This window comes from Octopus sinensis, linkage group LG13 (assembly GCF_006345805.1).
Source record: "Octopus sinensis linkage group LG13, ASM634580v1, whole genome shotgun sequence".
NCBI classification, from domain to species: Eukaryota; Metazoa; Mollusca; class Cephalopoda; order Octopoda; family Octopodidae; genus Octopus; species Octopus sinensis.
Window position 1 is genome coordinate 831492 of NC_043009.1, and position 23278 is coordinate 854769.

Below are 23278 nucleotides of genomic sequence, written 5' to 3' on the forward strand. Positions count from 1 at the left end.
ATGCAAAAGAGATATTTTCTTCAAACTTGGCAGGAAGGAAGGAAAGACTATTTGGTTTCTTGAGAAGTTTTTTTTTTTGCCTTAACTTTGTTTAACAATACCAAAAATTTTTTTGAAATAAAGGCATGCTTAATTATTTTTTAATGAAAAAAAAAACACTGATTGCTTTTTATTCAGCAGATATGATTCAGCACCATCCACTGGACGGGGGGTGGGGGGTTTTGCTTGTATATATTATATATATATATATATATATAAATGACGGGCTTCTTTCAGTTTCTGTCTATCAAATTCATTCCCAAGTGTTTGATCAGCCCAAGGCTACAGTAGAAGACACTTGCCCAAGGTGTCACGCAGTGAGACTGAACCTGGACCCATGTGGTTCGGAAACAAGCATCTTACCACACAGCCATGCCTGTTTTTATTTGTTTATTTTCAAAAAGCAGGGGAATATAATTTGTTGTAACTTGACTGCTTTTGTTAACAGTTTTAGCAACCACACAGTAGCTTTTTGATTGGCTCATTCTGATAAGGGCTTGAGCATGAGGCTAGTAACAGACAGTTCTAAGAGACTAGACAGTTCTGAAACAGCAGCCAGTTTGATAAACCATTCCCAGGATATCCAATTAATTTAGTAAATTTGGTTCTTATCTTATTCTGATAATAGACTCCATTTGTACTTTACAGTTCAATGATCAATAGCAAGAAGGCAAGATTATTATGGAAAGTAATGTGGTTCCAGAACAAAACATTTATTTCAAACATCTGATAAATAAGGATGTCAGGGGAAGGCTTTCCGGGGTCACCTTTGTCTGGCCACTCAACTTGCTATGAATAGCCTTAGGCTGACCAAAGCTTTGTGAGGGGATTTGGTAGGCGGAAACTGAAAGAAGCCCATCATATATATATATACATGTGAGAGTGTGTGTGTGTGTGTGTGTCCCACCATCACTGCTTGACAACTGGTATTGGTGTGTTTCTGTCTCTGTGACTTAGCAGTTCAGCAAAAGTATCAATAGAATAAGTAACAGGGTTAAAAAAAAAAAGGTACTGAGGCTGATTCCTTTGGCTAATATTCTTGAAGGCCCCAACATGGCCCAAGTCTAATAACTGAAACAAGTAAAAGACTTAAAAACAGGAATTACATTTATTTCTCTCTTCACTCCATCTTTTTACAAACACACACAACAACATCGTTAGCAAAAATCAAAGTTATTACTCACAGTCAGCAAATTTTCTAAATCAACTTTCAAAAGGTAAGCACGTGTGATCTCCATACCATCAAAGTCCACCTCGGCTTTAAATCGAACTTCTCCACCTATTTCTGTAGCTTTCACGTCATGTAAAGATCTAAACAAATAAATCAATTTTTCTTTTTAAATAAAGATATGCGATGTTGTATTTTGGTAGGGACGTTTTTTTTTTTCTCCCAATAAGAAACATATGCACTATATTTGTGTTATTTACTGACAAAATGACCCTACCAAGATACGATTTTACGTGAAGAATCTTGTAAAACACATAAAATGAAAAAATGACAGACTTTATTTCAAGAAATTTGGGTCGTGATTTGATCATTGCCATTACTGCATATTGTGTGTGTGTGTGTGTGTGTGTGTGTTATAGCCTTTGTGTATGTGCATGGTGTGTGTCTGTGTATGTGTTTTATGGTTTGTGATGGTAGTGGTTGTAGTGATGGTGGTGGTGATGACTGGTGGTAGTGACGATGGCAATGATGATGATGATGATGATAACAGTAAAACTAACAACAATACTGTTAACTGCAGTAATGATATTGCTAATGGCAAGAGAAAACGTTGCTCCCGCCAACCTCCACCAGGAAGTTAAAAATGCAACCCATTGCTACCACAAGCATAAGGCCAAAATAACAGACAAAATTGACAAAATAACTCTCACCTTATCATTCTATCATTCTCCAACTCTTGACTAATGAGTAATTTTTTATCCAGTGGAATTGACCTGCAAAAGCCAAAATTTAACACAACAGTTAAAGACAACAAAATAAGGGCAATTTTGTATTTGTTTTTCTTTCAACAAGATTTGGCACTAATCAAACAGAAAGAGCAGAACTAATGAAGCCTCATTGGTACCAACCTTCCTAAGACCTCCGCTGGTTCTGTCACAAACTTCTGGTTTTTAAATTATCTTAATTTAAAGCTTTTGCAAAATTTCACATTAATTTTGGTTCCAGAAAGTGGATTATTAATACAGTTCTATATTTAAGAGATGAGGAATTATGTACATTATTTACATTGTTTACATTATGTAAATAATGTAAATAATGGATTATTAATATTTTATCTTTCACTAATTTCAGTCATTGGAGCATGGTCATGAGGAAGCACCAAATTCCCTCTCAAGGATTTGATACGCCCAGGGCTATAGTAGAAGATATTTGCCCTAGGTGCCACACAGTGAGATTGAACCAAGAATACACACACACACACAATGACCTTTTCTGAATTTCTGTCTACCAAATCTACTCACAAGGCTTTGGTCGACTGGGATGTGGTGGGGACAACACAGAAAACACCTGCCCAAGGTGCCATGTAGTAGGATTGAACCCAGAAACCACACGGCTGGGAAGCAAGCTTTTTCAACCACACAGACATGCCCACACTTCACAGCCATGAAGAATGGTGGAATGACAGAATGAAAGAACAGAAGAACAAAGGAATCTTACTTTCCCACTAAAACCTCTATATTGCTGTAAATAATGAAACTGGCGACGCTTCCTAAGATGCCACCCACCAAAAGTGAACCAATGGCGTCTGCAAAAGGGCTTCCAGTGACCTGAGTTATTGTCAGACAAGTGGCTGCAATGCCTACTCCGAGTACGGCTGCTAAATCTTCCAGCAAAACAACATTGACGTTAGGATCATTACCCCGGGTGACTGGAAAAAGGAAAAGAAAAATAATTTTCTGTTAGTAAAATTCCAATAAACAAACAATTCTTCATGTCAAACATAATCATTCATCATCATCATCGTTGTATGTGTGTGTGTGTGTGTGTCTTTGTTTGTCCCCCACATCACCACTTGACAACCGGTGTTGGTGTGTTTCTGTCCCCGTAAACTTAGTGGTTTGCAAAAAAATACCAATAGAATAAGTGTCACTTCTTAAAATAAAAAAAAAATTATTGGGGTCAATTCATTCAACTAAAAATTCAAGGTGGTGCCCCAGCATGGCCGCAGTCTAGTGACTGGAACAAATAAGCAATAAAAGATAAAAGATCATCATGTAGAAGCTGCTTTCCATGCTGGCATGGGTCATACGGTTTGACTGGATCTGGTAAGCTGCAGAGCTGCACCAGGCCCCACTCTGATTTTGGCTTGGTTTCTACAGCTGGATGACCTTCCTAACACCAACCTCTCCATGAGTGTAATAAGTGCTTTCTGTGTTTTACCATCACAGATGCCTTCTATGTGTCACCAGGATGCCAACTGCACTTTTGCTGAAGAACAAGAAGCCAAAGCCAAGTGGCTGAACTGTCATATTACATCATATTACCGCCTTTGATGACTTGCTACACTGATGACCCCTAAAACCATGACAGTTGCAGGAAATTTTGTATGCATAACACTTGGAACTTTTGAAGGGTTTGCACATAACCATCGATCATTTCTTCTGAAATCTTTTTGATCTTGGTTGAAGTTTTTCTCATTAGAGAAAAAACAAATATCTTTTTCTGCTGGACTTTCAGTTTGTTTAAGAGCCTTTTAGATCTGACGTAGTGATTTTCTTTGGCCTTTTCTAACAAATTCACTTTTCCTCATCATCTAAGACTTACATCTCATGGCTTCATGGACAACATTTCTGACTGTTCCTCCTGACACATGGAAATCTTTTGCAATTGATCTCATGAACTTTCTGGGATTGTAATCAATGGTCTGTTGAACTTGCTGGATAAATTCAGGTGTTCTGATGATTTCAGAGCATTTAGAATGTTTCCATTATTTTGCCCAACCCCTATATGCATATACTAGCAGTATCGCCCGGCGTTGCTCGGGTTGTAAGGGAAATAACTATATAAGCATTTTTAGAGAGTTATAGCCAAAAAATAGCAAAAAAAATGCATTAAAAATTGAAAAAAAATTAAGGTAAATTTTTTTTAAATCGTTGACACATCGTAGATATTTTTAGAGAGTTACTTCCCTTATATAAAAGCGAAAAAAATGCATTAAAATGGAAAAATACGATGGTAAATTTTTTTTAAATCGTAGACTCATCGTAGACGCGCGCTAATACCCAGAAGGGCTCGATATGAATCATGACTATAAGATACCCGCTTTTGGTTAAACTGCACCGCAAAATGTGGGAGTAGTTACGAATCTAAATCGTAGGAGACAGACACACAACTTCACTCTTATATAAAGATGCTTTTTTTTTTCAGTCATAGAGTTAGATTTATGAAGGTCTTCAGTAGAAAATCCTTCGAATTCTGACTCGCTGCTTGATATAATGAAATTCGTATCCATTTTTTGTCAGAATTACAAATTTTGAAAACACAATAGGAACAAATTTCGGAAAAAAATCTCCCATAATTCACGGAATTAAAATTACACTTCGATTTTTGTACAAAACTGTATTTGAAGTGTTTACGAAGTATAATACGTGTTTTCACGAATGTACTAAAGAGATTTACTCTGATATTCTCATTTAAATATGAATAGGTAAATTCGGGCGGTTTGGTAACGAAAGGGTTTATATAAGTGTCGTCTGTTTATACATAAACACTGTTTCATAGTTTCAGTTTAGTCTTCCTCAAATCACTGTCGCTAATTTACTCTCTTCCAAGAACATTTTCACTCACTGTTATCTGTTAGCTTCCCATACATTTTACTCATGTATCTATCAGCGTGATAGACAGAAACAAATATTACATTTACTTTCATTTTATTCGTTGCCCACTGTGTGTGTGCGTTTGCGTGTGGTGTAAACCAGACTAAGAAAAGCATTTGACACACACACCAGAATGTGAGTTTTCTGTAAATTTTGCTTAATTGGAGTTTAAATTTTAAAAACTGGACCTGGCATGACGCGATGCATTGTACTCTTAAAACTGCTAGGTAAATTGTAATTGAAGAAATCCTATATTGTAGATTTGTATAACTCCCAAAGGGAGGCAGATAAAATCTGCCTTTTATAATAAGAGATATATATATATACATACGTACACACACACACACATATATATATATATATATATATATATTATATATATATATATATACATAATATACTTTGTTTCCACTATATAGATTACACTATGTTCATCTTTCATTAAAAGTTCATCACTGAATAATTCATCTCATTTTATATATATATATATATATATATACATATATATACATATATATATATATATATATATACATATATATATATATATATAATATACATAATATACTTTGTTTCCACTATATAGATTACACTATGTTCATCTTTCATTAAAAGTTCATCACTGAATAATTCATCTCATTTTATATATGTGTATATATATATATATATATATATATATATACATACATATATATATATATTATTGTTCATATATATGCATATATCAATGGTCATAAATAATATATATATATATATATATACACACATACATACACACAGATATAACCATAAATTAAATTAAAAATATCAATAATGGATGGATAATTACTGATAATTATTCAGAACAGACAAAAAGAAAAGAGAGGCAGAAACAATGAGAGAAAAGATGAAATTTTTATCTATCTGGTTGGCACCAACAAGTCTACTTCTCACAATATTATCGCATCAGGCAATTTCCAAATTCATTAGATAAATAATTATGTATATCCTTATCAAACTAGCAATCAATCACTCATGCACTAAACTAAGTGAAAGAAGAAGAAATAAATGAATAAAAATCTATAATCTCTCTCCTCTCAGTGGCCTCCATTAAAGTCCGATCCAGTGAAGGAGCCCTTATGGGGTTGTTCAACCTGCTAGAAATAACACCTAAAACCTACTCAGGTCACATACATCACCATTAGGGAAAGTGAACATTGGATGGCAGGGGGAATGATGGTTCAAGACCAACCTAGGCTTAGATGATAACAATAACAGAAGACCAGTCACTTGTTTACTCTTTATTTGTTTCTGTCATTTGACTGTGGCCATGCTGGGGCAATAATCTCGAAGGATTTGTAGTTGAATGAATCAACTCCAGTACTTTGTTTACTTTTAAGCCTGGTACTTATTTTATCTGTCTCTTTTGCTGAACTGCTAAGTTACAGGGACATGAACACATCAGAGTGTGGTGAGGGACACAAACACATACTCATATGTATATGCAAGACAGGCTTCTTTTAGTTTCCATCTGCAAGATCCTCTCACAAGGCTTCAAATGAAGACTATAGTAGAAGTGCCACCGGAACAGGAGCCAGTCAGGGGGCACTGGCATCAACCACATTCAAATGGTGCTCTTTACATGGTGCATGCCAGTGTCCCCAGGCTGGTTCCCATTCCGGTGGCATGTAAAAAGTACCAAAACATTATTGATACACACCAACACAATTCTTCTTAACCGATAACATTTCGAGAAATAAAACCAAAGTCATCACTCTCAAATAACGATGATTTTGCAATGAGTCTAGGACATTTACCTCCCATGGACAAAACCCCAGGGGACAACAACAACAACCCCACCCCCGGACAATTACCTCTAAACAGTTAACGCTTGATGTGTACCTTTTTTTTTCTGGTGTATAAGCCGCTATTTTTTACCTGGAAAATTTAGAGAAAGGTGCACCTAATGTACTCTTTACTCTTTTACTTGTTTCAGTCATTTGACTGTGGCCAAGCTGGAGCACTGCCTTTAGTCGAGCAAATCGACCCCAGGACTTATTCTTTGTAAGCCTAGTACTTATTCTATCGGTCGCTAAGTTACGGCGACGTAAACACACCAGCATCGGTTGTCAAGCGATATTGGGGTGGGGGACAAACACAGACACACGAACATATGCACACACACATACATATACATATATACGACGGGCTTCTTTCAGTTTCCATCTACCAAATCCACTCACAAGGCTTTGGTCAACCTGAGGCTATAGTAGAAGACACTTGCCCAAGGTGCCACGCAGTGGGACTGAACCCGGAACCATGTGGTTCATAAGCAAGCTACTTACCACACAGCCACTCCTACGCCAATGTATGTATTTTTTATAAGTTTCAGGAGGAAAATAATTTGTGCATGGAGATCGAATGATTCCACTGATCTTTTCAGAAGGTCAGTCAGTGAACAACTTGAAAGACTACTGCTACAGTACATTGGTGCCCAGAAGAAAACCAGCACATTTGTTTTGTTTTATCTTCATGTTTTGATAATGTTACTTTTAATCTAATAAAGACTATAATAGTGACGAAATGTTTTTTTTGTTGATTATAGTAAGATAAAATTATGTTGCCACTCAAATATTTGGAAGTTTTTAAAATATATCAAATAAGAGCAAGCGTTACAACAAGTACTTATGACTCAATCCTTGACAGGTTTTGCTAAACAGCCATCGAGAAAGAAATATTTAGATGTTTCAGCTCGTATTAATGCCATAGTTAGCAATTATGAAAACATAAATGTGATACAATATTTGCGAGGAATCACAAATAATTTGCACTTTTAGATGATAATTTAAAACTTCTTAATATATTGGAGAGGGAGTAATTAAGTAATTGTCCTAGGGGGTAGTTGTTGTCGGGGAGAATTGTCCTGGGGGGTAATTGTCCTGATAGGCTTTGTAATATGTATCATCATTGAACTGCTGTGTTAGGAAGGGCATCCAGCTGTAAAAACCCTGCCAAAACAGACTGTGAAACCTGGTGAAGTCTTCTGCCTAGCCAGCCCCTGTCCAGCCCCTGTCAAACAGTCCAACCCTTGCCAGCATGGAAAACAGATGTTAAATGATGATGATGAAGATGATGTTCCATGCTGGCATTGGCTGGACGGTTTGACAGGAACCATGATGGGCCCAAGGACTGCTTTGTGCTCCTGTGTCTGCTCTGGCATAGCTTCTACAGCTGGATCCCTTCCTAATGCAAACAACTTTACAGAATGTACTGGGTGCTTTTTTTTTATGTGACACCAGAGAGGTCACCATGCATCTTGCAAGACTACGAATCCCAATGGAGAACAACTTTATGCGAGGAGGTGAGGAGCAGAGAGGGGTAAAGCAAGAGAGAAAAGGGCCACCTGCAGAACATGTTTGCCTGCTGTAGTTGAGCTACATGGCTACTCATATTTCAGGAGAGAGTTGGGGGTGGTGGTCATGTGCAGTTGGAAAGTGATAAAAAATAGAGGTTATGAGGTATCGGGGTGGGCCATCAAGTTATGAGGTGAGTGAGAATGAGTGGGGAAGTAAGGGATGCCTGATGGTGCAAAGCAGCAGAATAGAAATGATGATACAATAAACAGGGGGAGGACAGAAAGAGAGATGACATGCTGTTGAGTATGTTGCACGAGTGGATGGGGAAGCAAAGGGATTTTTAGGGGGCCTGATATGGTCACGAGCAGACATGGACACTCTCTCACAACCTTTCCACACTTCATCCAATCCACAAAAGCATGCGAGAGCTGAACGGAGAGAGATGTTGTACCAGTAATAACCTGGTACTCATTTTTCAGTTGACTGGAATGGAACAACATGAAATGAAGTGTCTTATTCAATGTGCTGCCCAGCCCAGGAAATGAACCAGCAAACTTGTGATTGTGAGTCCAACACCTTAGCCACTAGGATTGGCACCGTCAGAATTTTAAAAATAGTACCATAAATGATAGTATTTTATCCAAGCAGGGTATCGTCTTAATTCCCAGTGTATCTTCTTAACTCCTGCTGGGCTGTACCTTAACAGGAACACCCCAGCAGGTAATTAATTCTATACCAAACCATAATCTAAGCTTAAACTCAAAGTTAGTTAACAATATAATTCACAGACATACAAACACACATGTACCAATTAGCAAATGCAGTTGTCACCCTTGCATATCAATTAGGATCTCTCTCTCTCTCTCTCTCTCTCTCTCTCATAAGCTGTTTTACTCAACTGATTTGCCATAAAGAAATTCACTTACCATATTCCCAGAATTTCATGTTCTTTGCCTTTGAACTCTTTCTCACTTCAGCAATGGCAACAATAAGAGTGGCTGTTGAGAAAATGAGAAAATTTATATTCAAATTAATAAAGTAGTGGAGACATCACAATCTTAATCTCCCTAAATTGACGACTTTGATACCACTTAAGACAGCCCATGGTTCCATAATAAATTGACCCTTTTGACACCACTTAAGACAGCCCATGGTTCCATAATAAATTGACACTTTTGATACCACTTAAGACAGCCCATGGTTACATAAAAAACTGACCCTTTTGACACCACTTAAGACAGCTCAGGGTTCCATAATAAATTGACCCTTTTGACACCACTTAAGACAGCTCATGGTTCCAAAATAAATTAACCCTTTTGATACCACTTAAGACAGCTCATGGTTCCATAATAAATTGACCCTTTTGACACCACTTAAGACAGCTCATGGTTCCATAATAAATTGACCCTTTTGACACCACTTAAGACAGCTCATGGTTCCATAATAAATTGACCCGTTTCATAGCACTTAAGACGGCCCATGGTTCCATAATAAATTGACCCTTTTGATACCACTTAAGACAGCTCATGGTTCCATAATAAACTGACCCTTCTGATACCACTTAAGACAGCTCATGGTTCCATAATAGATTGACCCTTTTGATGCCACTTAAGACAGCTCATGGTTCCATAATAAATTGACCCTTTTGATACCACTTAAGACAGCTCATGGTTCCATAATAAACTGACCCTTCTGATACCACTTAAGACAGCCCATGGTTCCATAATAAATTGACCCTTTTGACACCACTTAAGACAGCCCATGGTTCCATAATAAATTGACCCTTTTGACACCACTTAAGACAGCCCATGGTTCCATAATAAATTGACCCTTTTGATACCACTTAAGACAGCCCATGGTTCCATAATAAATTGACCCTTTTGATACCACTTAAGACAGCTCATGGTTCCATAATAAATTGACCCTTTTGATACCACTTAAGACAGCTCATGGTTCCATAATAAATTGACCCTTTTGACACCACTTAAGACAGCTCATGGTTCCATACTACATTCACCCGTTTCATAGGACTTAAGACGGCCCATGGTTCCAAAATAAATTGACCCTTTTGATACCAATTAAGACAGCTCATGGTTCCATAATAAACTGACCCTTCTGATACCACTTAAGACAGCTCATGGTTCCATAATAGATTGACCCTTTTGATACCACTTAAGACAGCTCATGGTTCCATAATAAATTGACCCTTTTGATACGACTTAAGACAGCTCATGGTTCCAAAATAAACTGACCCTTCTGATACCACTTAAGAAAGCCCATGGTTCCATAATAAATTGACCCTTTTGATACCACTTAAGACAGCTCATGGTTCCATAATAAATTGACCCTTTTGATACCACTTAAGACAGCTCATGGTTCCATAATAAATTGACCCTTTTGATACCACTTAAGACAGCTCATGGTTCCATAATAAATTGATCCTTTTGATACCACTTAAGACAGCTCATGGTTCCATAATAGATTGACCCTTTTGATACCACTTAAGACACCTCATGGTTCCATATTAGATTGACCCTTTTGATACCACTTAAGACAGCTCATGGTTCCATAATAAATTGAACCTTTTGACACCACTTAAGACAGCCCATGGTTCTATAATAAATTGACCCATTTGATACCACTTAAGACAGCCCATGGTTCCATAATAAATTGACCCTTTTGATACCACTTAAGAAAGCTCATGGTTCCATAATAAATTGACCCTTTTGATACCACTTAAGACAGCTCATGCTTCCATAATAAATTGATCCTTTTGATACCACTTAAGACAGCCCATGGTTCCAAAATAAATTGACCCTTTTGATACCACTTAAGACAGCTCATGGTTCCATAATAAATTGACCCTTTTGATACCACTTAAGACAGCTCATGGTTCCATAATAAATTGACACTTTTGATACCACTTAAGACAGCTCATAGTTCCATAATTTACTGACCCTTCTGAAACCACTTAAGACAGCCCATGGTTCCATAATAGATTGACCCTTTTCATACCACTTAAGACAGCTCATGGTTCCATAATAAATTGACCCCTCTGATACCACTTAAGACAGCTCATGGTTCCATAATAGATTGACCCTTTTGATACCATTTCAGACAGCCCATGGTTCCATAAAACATTGACCCTTTTGATACGACTTAAGACAGCCCATGATTCCATAATAAGTTGACCCTTTTGACACCACCTAAGACAGCCCATGGTTCCATAATAAATTGACCCTTTTGATACCACTTAAGACAGCCCATGGTTCCATAATAAATTGACCCTTTTGATACCACTTAAGACAGCCCATGGTTCCATAATAAACTGACCCTTTTGATACCACTTAAGACAGCCCATGGCTCCATAATAAATTGAAACTTTTGATACCACTAAAGACAGCCCATGGTTCGATAATAAATTGAAACTTTTGATACCACTAAAGACAGCCCATGGTTCGATAATAAATTGACCCTTTTGACACCACTTAAGACTGCCCATGGTTCCATAATAAATTGACCCTTTTGATACCACTTAAGACAGCTCATGGTTCCATAATAAATTGACCCTTTTGACACCACTTAAGACAGCCCATGGTTCCATAATAAATTGACCCTTTTGATACCACTTAAGACAGCTCATGGTTCCATAATAAATTGACCCTTTTCATACCACTTAAGACAGCCCATGGTTCCGTAATAAATTGACCCTTTTGCTACCACTTAAGACAGCCCATGGTTCCATAAGAAATTGACCCTTTTGATACCACTTAAGACAGCCCATGGTTCCATAATAAATTGACCCTTTTGATACCACTTAAGACAGCCCATGGTTCCATAATAAATTGAACCTTTTGATACCACTTAAGACAGCCCATGGTTCCATAATAAATTGACCCTTTTGATACCACTTAAGACAGCTCATGGTTCCATAATAATTTGACCCTTTTGACACCACTTAAGACAGCCCATGGTTCCATAATAGATTGACCCTTTTGATACCACTTAAGACAGCTCATGGTTCCATAATAAATTGACCCTTTTGATACCACTTAAGACAGCCCATGGTTCCGTAATAAATTGACCCTTTTGATACCACTTTAGATAGCCCATGGTTCCATAAGAAATTGACCATTTTGATACCACTTAAGACAGCCCATGGTTCCATAATAAATTGACCCTTTTGATACCACTTTAGACAGCCCATGGTTCCATAATAAATTGACCCTTTTGATACAACTTAAGACAGCTCATGGTTCCATAAAAAATTGACCCTTTTGATACCACTTAAGACAGCCCATGGTTCCATAATAAATTGACCCTTTTGCAACCACTTAAGACAGCCCATGGTTCCATAATAAATTGACCCTTTTGATACCACTTAAGACAGCTCATGGTTCCATAATAAATTGACCCTTTTGATACCACTTAAGACAGCCCATGGTTCGATAATAAATTGACCCTTTTGATACCAATTAAGACAGACCATGGTCTCCATAATAAATTGACCCTTTTGATACCACTTAAGACAGCCCATGGTTCGATAATAATTTGACCCTTTTAATACCACTTAAGACAGCTCATGGTTCCATAAGAAATTGACCCTTTTGATACCACTTAAGACAGCCCATGGTTCCATAATAAATTGACCCTTTTGATACCACTTAAGACAGCTCATGGTTCCATAATAAATTGACCCTTTTGATACCACTTAAGACAGCCCATGGTTCCATAATAAATTGACCCTTTTGATACCACTTAGGAAAGCCCATGGTTCGATAATAAATTGACCTTTTGACACCACTTAAGACAGCCATGGTTCCAAAATAAATTGACCTTTTGACACCACTTAAGACAGCCCATGGTTCCATAATAAATTGACCCTTTTGATACCACTTAAGACAGCCCATGGTTCCATAATAAATTTACCCTTTTGCTACCACTTAAGACAGCCCATGGTTCCATAATAAATTGACCCTTTTGATACCACTTAAGACAGCTCATGGTTCCATAATAGAATGACCCTTTTGATACCACTTAAGACAGCTCATGGTTCCATAATAAATTGAACCTTTTGACACCACTTAAGACAGCCCATGGTTCTATAATAAATTGACCCTTTTGATACCACTTAAGACAGCTCATGGTTCCATAATAAATTGACCCTTCTGATACCACTTAAGACAGCCCATGGTTCAATAATAGATTGACCCTTTTGATACCACTTAAGACAGCCATGGTTCCATAATAAATTGACCCTTTTGATACCACATAAGACAGCTCATGGTTCCATAATAAATTGATCCTTTTGACACCACTTAAGACAGCTCATGGTTCCATAATAAATTGACCCTTCTGATACCACTTAAGACAGCTCATGGTTCCATAATAGATTGACATTTTTGATACCAGTTAAGACAGCTCATGGTTCCATAATAAATTGATCCTTTTGATACCACTTAAGACAGCTCATGGTTCCATAATAAATTGACCCTTTTCATACCACTTAAGACAGCCCATGGTTCCATAATAAATTGACCCTTTTGATACCACTTAAGACAGCTCATGGTTCCATAATAAATTGACCCTTTTGATACCACTTAAGACAGCTCATGGTTCCATAATAAATTGACACTTTTGATACCACTTAAGACAGCTCATGGTTCCATAATTAACTGACCCTTCTGAAACCACTTAAGACAGCCCATGGTTCCATAAGAAATTTACCCTTTTCATACCACTTAAGACAGCTCATGGTTCCATAATAAATTGACCCCTCTGATACCACTTAAGACAGCTCATGGTTCCATAATAGATTGACCCTTTTGATACCACTTAAGACAGCCCATGGTTCCATAATAAATTGATCCTTTTGATACCACTTAAGACAGCCCATGGTTCCAAAATAAATTGACCCTTTTGATACCACTTAAGACAGCTCATGGTTCCATAATAAATTGACCCTTTTGATACCACTTAAGACAGCTCATGGTTCCATAATAAATTGACACTTTTGATACCACTTAAGACAGCTCATGGTTCCATAATTACTGACCCTTCTGAAACCACTTAAGACAGCCCATGGTTCCATAATAGATTGACCCTTTTCATACAACTTAAGACAGCTCATGTTCCATAATAAATTGACCCTTTTGATACCACTTAAGACAGCTCATGGTTCCATAATAAATTGACCCTTTTGACACCACTTAAGACAGCCCATGGTTCCATAATAAATTGACCCTTTTGATACCACTTAAGACAGCTCATGGTTCCATAATAAATTGACCCTTTTCATACCACTTAAGACAGCCCATGGTTCCGTAATAAATTGACCCTTTTGCTACCACTTAAGACAGCCCATGGTTCCATAAGAAATTGACCCTTTTGATACCACTTAAGACAGCCATGGTTCCATAATAATTGACACTTTTGATACCACTAAGACAGCCCATGGTTCCATAATAATTGACCCTTTTGATACCACTTAAGACAGCCCATGGTTCCATAATAAATTGAACCTTTTGATACCACTTAAGACAGCCCATGGTTCCATAATAAATTGACCCTTTTGATACCACTTAAGACAGCTCATGGTTCCATAATAATTTGACCCTTTTGACACCACTTAAGACAGCCCATGGTTCCATAATAGATTGACCCTTTTGATACCACTTAAGACAGCTCATGGTTCCATAATAAATTGACCCTTTTGATACCACTTAAGACAGCCCATGGTTCCGTAATAAATTGACCCTTTTGATACCACTTTAGATAGCCCATGGTTCCATAAGAAATTGACCATTTTGATACCACTTAAGACAGCCCATGGTTCCATAATAAATTGACCCTTTTGATACCGCTTTAGACAGCCCATGGTTCCATAATAAATTGACCCTTTTGATACAACTTAAGACAGCTCATGGTTCCATAAAAAATTGACCCTTTTGATACCACTTAAGACAGCCCATGGTTCCATAATAAATTGACCCTTTTGCAACCACTTAAGACAGCCCATGGTTCCATAATAAATTGACCCTTTTGATACCACTTAAGACAGCTCATGGTTCCATAATAAATTGACCCTTTTGATACCACTTAAGACAGCCATGGTTCCATAATAAATTGACCCTTTTGATACCACTTAAGACAGCCCATGGTTCCATAAAAAATTGACCCTTTTGATACCACTTAAGACAGCCCATGGTTCGATAATAATTTGACCCTTTTAATACCACTTAAGACAGCTCATGGTTCCATAAGAAATTGACCCTTTTGATACCACTTAAGACAGCCCATGGTTCCATAATAAATTGACCCTTTTGATACCACTTAAGACAGCTCATGGTTCCATAATAAATTGACCCTTTTGATACCACTTAAGACAGCCCATGGTTCCATAATAAATTGACCCTTTTGATACCACTTAGGAAAGCCCATGGTTCGATAATAAATTGACCCTTTTGACACCACTTAAGACAGCCCATGGTTCCAAAATAAATTGACCCTTTTGACACCACTTAAGACAGCCCATGGTTCCATAATAAATTGACCCTTTTGATACCACTTAAGACAGCCCATGGTTCCATAATAAATTTACCCTTTTGCTACCACTTAAGACAGCCCATGGTTCCATAATAAATTGACCCTTTTGATACCACTTAAGACAGCTCATGGTTCCATAATAGAATGACCCTTTTGATACCACTTAAGACAGCTCATGGTTCCATAATAAATTGAACCTTTTGACACCACTTAAGACAGCCCATGGTTCTATAATAAATTGACCCTTTTGATACCACTTAAGACAGCTCATGGTTCCATAATAAATTGACCCTTCTGATACCACTTAAGACAGCCCATGGTTCAATAATAGATTGACCCTTTTGATACCACTTAAGACAGCTCATGGTTCCATAATAAATTGACCCTTTTGATACCACATAAGACAGCTCATGGTTCCATAATAAATTGATCCTTTTGACACCACTTAAGACAGCTCATGGTTCCATAATAAATTGACCCTTCTGATACCACTTAAGACAGCTCATGGTTCCATAATAGATTGACACTTTTGATACCAGTTAAGACAGCTCATGGTTCCATAATAAATTGATCCTTTTGATACCACTTAAGACAGCTCATGGTTCCATAATAAATTGACCCTTTTCATACCACTTAAGACAGCCCATGGTTCCATAATAAATTGACCCTTTTGATACCACTTAAGACAGCTCATGGTTCCATAATAAATTGACCCTTTTGATACCACTTAAGACAGCTCATGGTTCCATAATAAATTGACACTTTTGATACCACTTAAGACAGCTCATGGTTCCATATTAACTGACCCTTCTGAAACCACTTAAGACAGCCCATGGTTCCATAAGAAATTTACCCTTTTCATACCACTTAAGACAGCTCATGGTTCCATAATAAATTGACCCCTCTGATACCACTTAAGACAGCTCATGGTTCCATAATAGATTGACCCTTTTGATACCACTTAAGACAGCCCATGGTTCCATAATAAATTGATCCTTTTGATACCACTTAAGACAGCCCATGGTTCCAAAATAAATTGACCCTTTTGATACCACTTAAGACAGCTCATGGTTCCATAATAAATTGACCCTTTTGATACCACTTAAGACAGCTCATGGTTCCATAATAAATTGACACTTTTGATACCACTTAAGACAGCTCATGGTTCCATAATTTACTGACCCTTCTGAAACCACTTAAGACAGCCCATGGTTCCATAATAGATTGACCCTTTTCATACAACTTAAGACAGCTCATGGTTCCATAATAAATTGACCCCTCTGATACCACTTAAGACAGCTCATGGTTCCATAATAGATTGACCCTTTTGATACCACTTCAGACAGCCCATGGTTCCATAAAACATTGACCCTTTTGATACGACTTAAGACAGCCCATGATTCCATAATAAGTTGACGCTTTTGACACCACCTAAGACAGCCCATGGTTCCATAAAAAATTGACCCTTTTGATACCACTTAAGACAGCCCATGGTTCCATAATAAATTGACCCTTTTGATACCACTTAAGACAGCCCATGGTTCCATAATAAATTTAAACTTTTGATACCACTAAAGACAGCCCATGGTTCGATAATAAATTGACCCTTTTGACACCACTTAAGACTGCCCATGGCTCCATAATAAATTGACCCTTTTGATACCACTTAAGACAGCTCATGGTTCCATAATAAATTGACCCTTTTCATACCACTTAAGACAGCCCATGGTTCCATAATAAATTGACCCTTTTGATACCACTTAAGACAGCTCATGGTTCCATAATAAATTGACCCTTTTGATACCACTTAAGACAGCCCATGGTTCCGTAATAAATTGACCCTTTTGCTACCACTTAAGACAGCCCATGGTTCCATAAGAAATTGACCCTTTTGATACCACTTAAGACAGCCCATGGTTCCATAATAAATTGACCCTTTTGATACCACTTAAGACAGCCCATGGTTCCATAATAAATTGAACCTTTTGATACCACTTAAGACAGCCCATGGTTCCATAATAAATTGACCCTTTTGATACCACTTAAGACAGCTCATGGTTCCATAATAATTTGACCCTTTTGATACCACTTAAGACAGCCCATGGTTCCATAATAGATTGACCCTTTTGATACCACTTAAGACAGCTCATGGTTCCATAATAAATTGACCCTTTTGATACCACTTAAGACAGCCCATGGTTCCGTAATAAATTGACCCTTTTGATACCACTTTAGATAGCCCATGGTTCCATAAGAAATTGACCATTTTGATACCACTTAAGACAGCTCATGGTTCCATAATAAATTGACCCTTTTGATACCACTTAAGACAGCCCATGGTTCCATAATAAATTGACCCTTTTGATACCGCTTTAGACAGCCCATGGTTCCATAATAAATTGACCCTTTTGATACAACTTAAGACAGCTCATGGTTCCATAAAAAATTGACCCTTTTGATACCACTTAAGACAGCCCATGGTTCCATAATAAATTGACCCTTTTGATACCACTTAAGACAGCTCATGGTTCCATAATAAATTGACCCTTTTGATACCACTTAAGACAGCCCATGGTTCGATAATAAATTGACCCTTTTGATACCACTTAAGACAGCCCATGGTCTCCATAATAAATTGACCCTTTTGATACCACTTAAGACAGCCCATGGTTCGATAATAAATTGACCCTTTTAATACCACTTAAGACAGCTCATGGTTCCATAAGAAATTGACCCTTTTGATACCACTTAAGACAGCCCATGGTTCCATAATAAATTGACCCTTTTGATACCACTTAAGACAGCTCATGGTTCCATAATAAATTGACCCTTTTGATACCACTTAAGACAGCCCATGGTTCCATAATAAATTGACCCTTTTGATACCACTTAGGACAGCCCATGGTTCGATAATAAATTGACCCTTTTGACACCACTTAAGACAGCCCATGGTTCCAAAATAAATTGACCCTTTTGACACCACTTAAGACAGCCCATGGTTCCATAATAAATTGACCCTTTTGATACCACTTAAGACAGCCCATGGTTCCATAATAAATTGACCCTTTTGCTACCACTTAAGACAGCCCATGGTTCCATAATAAATTGACCCTTTTGATACCACTTAAGACAGCTCATGGTTCCATAATAGATTGACCCTTTTGATACCACTTAAGACAGCTCATGGTTCCATAATAAATTGAACCTTTTGACACCACTTAAGACAACCCATGGTTCCATAATAAATTGACCCTTTTGACACCACTTAAGACAGCCCATGGTTCCATAATAAATTGACCCTTTTGATACCACTTAAGACAGCTCATGGTTCCATAATAAATTGACCCTTCTGATACCACTTAAGACAGCTCATGGTTCAATAATAGATTGACCCTTTTGATACCACTTAAGACAGCTCATGGTTCCATAATAAATTGACCTTTTGATACCACATAAGACAGCTCATGGTTCCATAATAAATTGATCCTTTTGACACCACTTAAGACAGCTCATGGTTCATATAAAATTGACCCTTCTGATACCACTTAAGACAGCTCGTGGTTCCATAATAGATTGACACTTTTGATACCAGTTAAGACAGCTCATGGTTCCATAATAAATTGATCCTTTTAATACCACTTAAGACAGCTCATGGTTCCATAATAAATTGATCCTTTTGATACCACTTAAGACAGCCCATGGTTCCATAATAAATTGACCCTTTTGATACCACTTAAGACAGCTCATGGTTCCATAATAAATTGACCCTTTTGATACCACTTAAGACAGCTCATGGTTCCATAATAAATTGACACTTTTGATACCACTTAAGACAGCTCATGGTTCCATAATTAACTGACCCTTCTGAAACCACTTAAGACAGCCCATGGTTCCATAAGAAATTTACCCTTTTCATACCACTTAAGACAGCTCATGGTTCCATAATAAATTGACCCCTCTGATACCACTTAAGACAGCTCATGGTTCCATAATAGATTGACCCTTTTGATACCACTTAAGACAGCCCATGGTTCCATAAAACATTGACCCTTTTGATACGACTTAAGACAGCCCATGATTCCATAATAAATTGACCCTTTTGACACCATTTAAGACAGCCTATGGTTCCATAATAAATTGACCCTTTTGATACCACTTAAGACAGCCCATGGTTCCATAATAAATTGACCCTTTTGATACCACTTAAGACAGCCCATCGTTCCATAATAAATTGAACCTTTTGATACCACTTAAGACAGCCCATGGTTCAATAATAAATTGAAACTTTTGATACCACTTAAGACAGCCCATGGTTCGATAATAAATTGACCCTTTTGACACCACTTAAGACTGCCCATGGTTCCATAATAAATTGACCCTTTTGATACCACTTAAGACAGCTCATGGTTCCATAATAAATTGACCCTTTTGACAACACTTAAACAGCCCATGGTTCCATAATAAATTGACCCTTTTGATACCACTTAAGACAGCTCATGGTTCCATAATAAATTGACCCTTTTGATACCACTTAAGAACAGCCCATGGTTCCATAATAAATGGACCCTTTTGATACCACTTTAGACAGCCCATGGTTCCATAATAAATTGACCCTTTTGATACCACTTAAGACAGCTCATGGTTCCATAATAAATTGACCCTTTTGATACCACTTAAGACAGCCCATGGTTCCATAATAAATTGACCCTTTTGATACCGCTTTAGACAGCCCATGGTTCCATAAATTGACCCTTTTGATACCACTTAAGACAGCTCATGGTTCCATAAAAAATTGACCCTTTTCATACCGCTTAAGACAGCCCATGGTTCCATAATAAATTGACCCTTTTGCAACCACTTAAGACAGCCATGGTTCCATAATAAATTAACCCTTTTGATACACTTAAGACAGCTCATGGTTCCATAATAAATTGACCCTTTTGATACCACTTAAGACAGCCCATGGTTCCATAATAAATTGACCCTTTTGATACCACTTAAGACAGCCCATGGTTCCATAATAAATTGACCCTTTTGATACACTTAAGACAGCCCATGGTTCCATAATAAATTGACCTTTTGCTACCACTTAAGACAGCCCATGGTTCGATAATAAATTGACCCTTTTAATACCACTTAAGACAGCTCATGGTTCCATAAGAAATTGACCCTTTTGATACCACTTAAGACAGCCCATGTTCCATAATAAATTGACCTTTTGATACCACTTAAGACAGCTCATGGTTCCATAATAAATTGACCCTTTTGATACCACTTAAGACAGCCCATGGTTCCATAATAAATTGACCCTTTTGATACCACTTAGGACAGCCATGGTTCCATAATAAATTAACCCTTTTGACACCACTTAAGACAGCCCATGGTTCCAAAATAAATTGACCCTTTTGACACCACTTAAGACAGCCCATGGTTCCATAATAAATTGACCTTTTGATACCACTTAAGACAGCCCATGGTCCCATAATAAATTGACCCTTTTGCTACCACTTAAGACAGCCCATGGTTCCATAATAAATTGACCCTTTTGATACCACTTAAGACAGCTCATGGTTCCATAAAAATTGAGCCTATTGATACCACTTAAGACAGCTCATGGTTCCATAAAAATTGAGCCTATTGATACCACTTAAGACAGCCCATGGTTCCATAATAAATTGACCCTTTTCCTACCACTTAAGACAGCCCATGTTTCCATAATAAAATGACCCCTTTGATACCACTTAAGACAGCCCATGGTTCCATAAGAAATTGACGCTTTTGATACCACTTAAGACAGCCCATGGTTCCATAACAAATTGACCCTTTTCATACCACTTAAGACAGCCCATGGTTCCATAATAAATTGACCCTTTTGATACCACTTAAGACAGCTCATGGTTCCAAAATAAATTGACCCTTTTGATACCACTTAAGACAGCCCATGGTTCCATAATAAATTGACCCTTTTGATACCACTTAAGACAGCCCATGGTTCCATAATAAATTGACCCTTTTGATACCACTTAAAAATGCCCATAGTTCGATAATAAATTGACCCTTTTGACACCACTTCAGACTGCCCATGGTTCCATAATAAATTGACCCTTATGATACCAATTAAGACAGCCGATGGTTCCATAATAAATTGACCCTTTTGATACGACTTAAGACAGCTCATGATTCCATAATAAACTGACCCTTCTGATACCACTTAAGACAGCCCATGGTTCCATAATAAATTGACCCTTTTGATACCACTTAAGACAGCTCATGGTTCCATAATAAATTGACCCTTTTGATACCACTTAAGACAGCTCATGGTTCCATAATAAATTGACCCTTTTGATACCACTTAAGACAGCTCATGGTTCCATAATAAATTGATCCTTTTGATACCACTTAAGACAGCTCCTGGTTCCATAATAAATTGCCCCTTTCTGATACCACTTAAGACAGCCCATGGGTCCATAATAGATTGGCCCTTTTGATACCACTTAAGACAGCTCATGGTTCCATAATAAATTGACCCTTTGATACCACTTAAGACAGCTCATGGTTCCATAATAAATTGACCCTTTTGATACCACTTAAGACAGCTCATGGTTCCATAATAAATTGATCCTTTTGATACCACTTAAGACAGCTCATGGTTCCATAATAGATTGACCCTTTTGATACCACTTAAGACAGCTCATGGTTCCATAATAAATTGACCCTTTTGATACCACATAAGACAGCTCATGGTTCCATAATAAATTGATCCTTTTGACACCGCTGAAGACAGCTCATGGTTCCATAAGAAATTGACCCTTTTGATACCACTTAAGACAGCCCATGGTTCCATAATAAATTGACCCTTTGGATACCACTTAAGACAGCCCATGGTTCGATAATAAATTGACCCTTTTGACACCACTTAAGACAGCCCATGTGTTCCATAATAGATTGACCCTTTTGATACCAGTTAAGACACTCATGGTTCCATAATAATTGACCCTTTTGATAACCACTTAAGACAGCTCATGGTTCCATAATAAATTGATCCTTTTGATACCACTTAAGACAGCCCATGGTTCCATAATAAATTGACCCTTTTGATACACCACTTAAGACAGCTCATGGTTCCATAATAAATTGACCCTTTTGATACCACTTAAGACAGCTCCATGGTTCCATAATAAATTGACCCTTTTGATACCACTTAAGACAGCTCATGGTTCCATAATAATTGACCCTTTTGAAACCACTAAGACAGCCATGGTTCCATAATAAATTTACCCTTTTCATACCACTTAAGAAGCTCATGGTTCCATAATAAATTGACCCTTTTGATACCACTTAAGACAGCTCATGGTTCCATAATAAATTGACCCTTTTGATACCACTTAAGACAGCCCATGGTTCCATAAAACTGGACCCTTTTGATACCGACTTAAGACAGCCATGGTTCCATAAAAATTGACCCTTTTGACACCTTAAGACAGCCCATGGTTCCATAATAAATTGACCCTTTGATACCACTTAAGACAGCCCAT

At 37.5% G+C, this 23278-nt stretch overlaps 1 protein-coding gene across 1 annotated transcript in view; it reads right to left on the minus strand.

Moving 5' to 3' along the window:
- LOC115218454 (zinc transporter 9) overlaps positions 1 to 23278 on the minus strand; it is an 87920-nt gene that overhangs the window by 8803 nt on the left and 55839 nt on the right. The window contains exons 13-16 of the mRNA XM_036508103.1: positions 9125 to 9196; positions 2705 to 2915; positions 1918 to 1980; positions 1224 to 1350 (exon numbers count right to left, since the gene is read on the minus strand). Of these exons, the coding sequence (XP_036363996.1) occupies positions 1224 to 1350; positions 1918 to 1980; positions 2705 to 2915; positions 9125 to 9196 (473 nt within the window). The remainder of the gene's footprint in view (positions 1 to 1223; positions 1351 to 1917; positions 1981 to 2704; positions 2916 to 9124; positions 9197 to 23278) is intronic.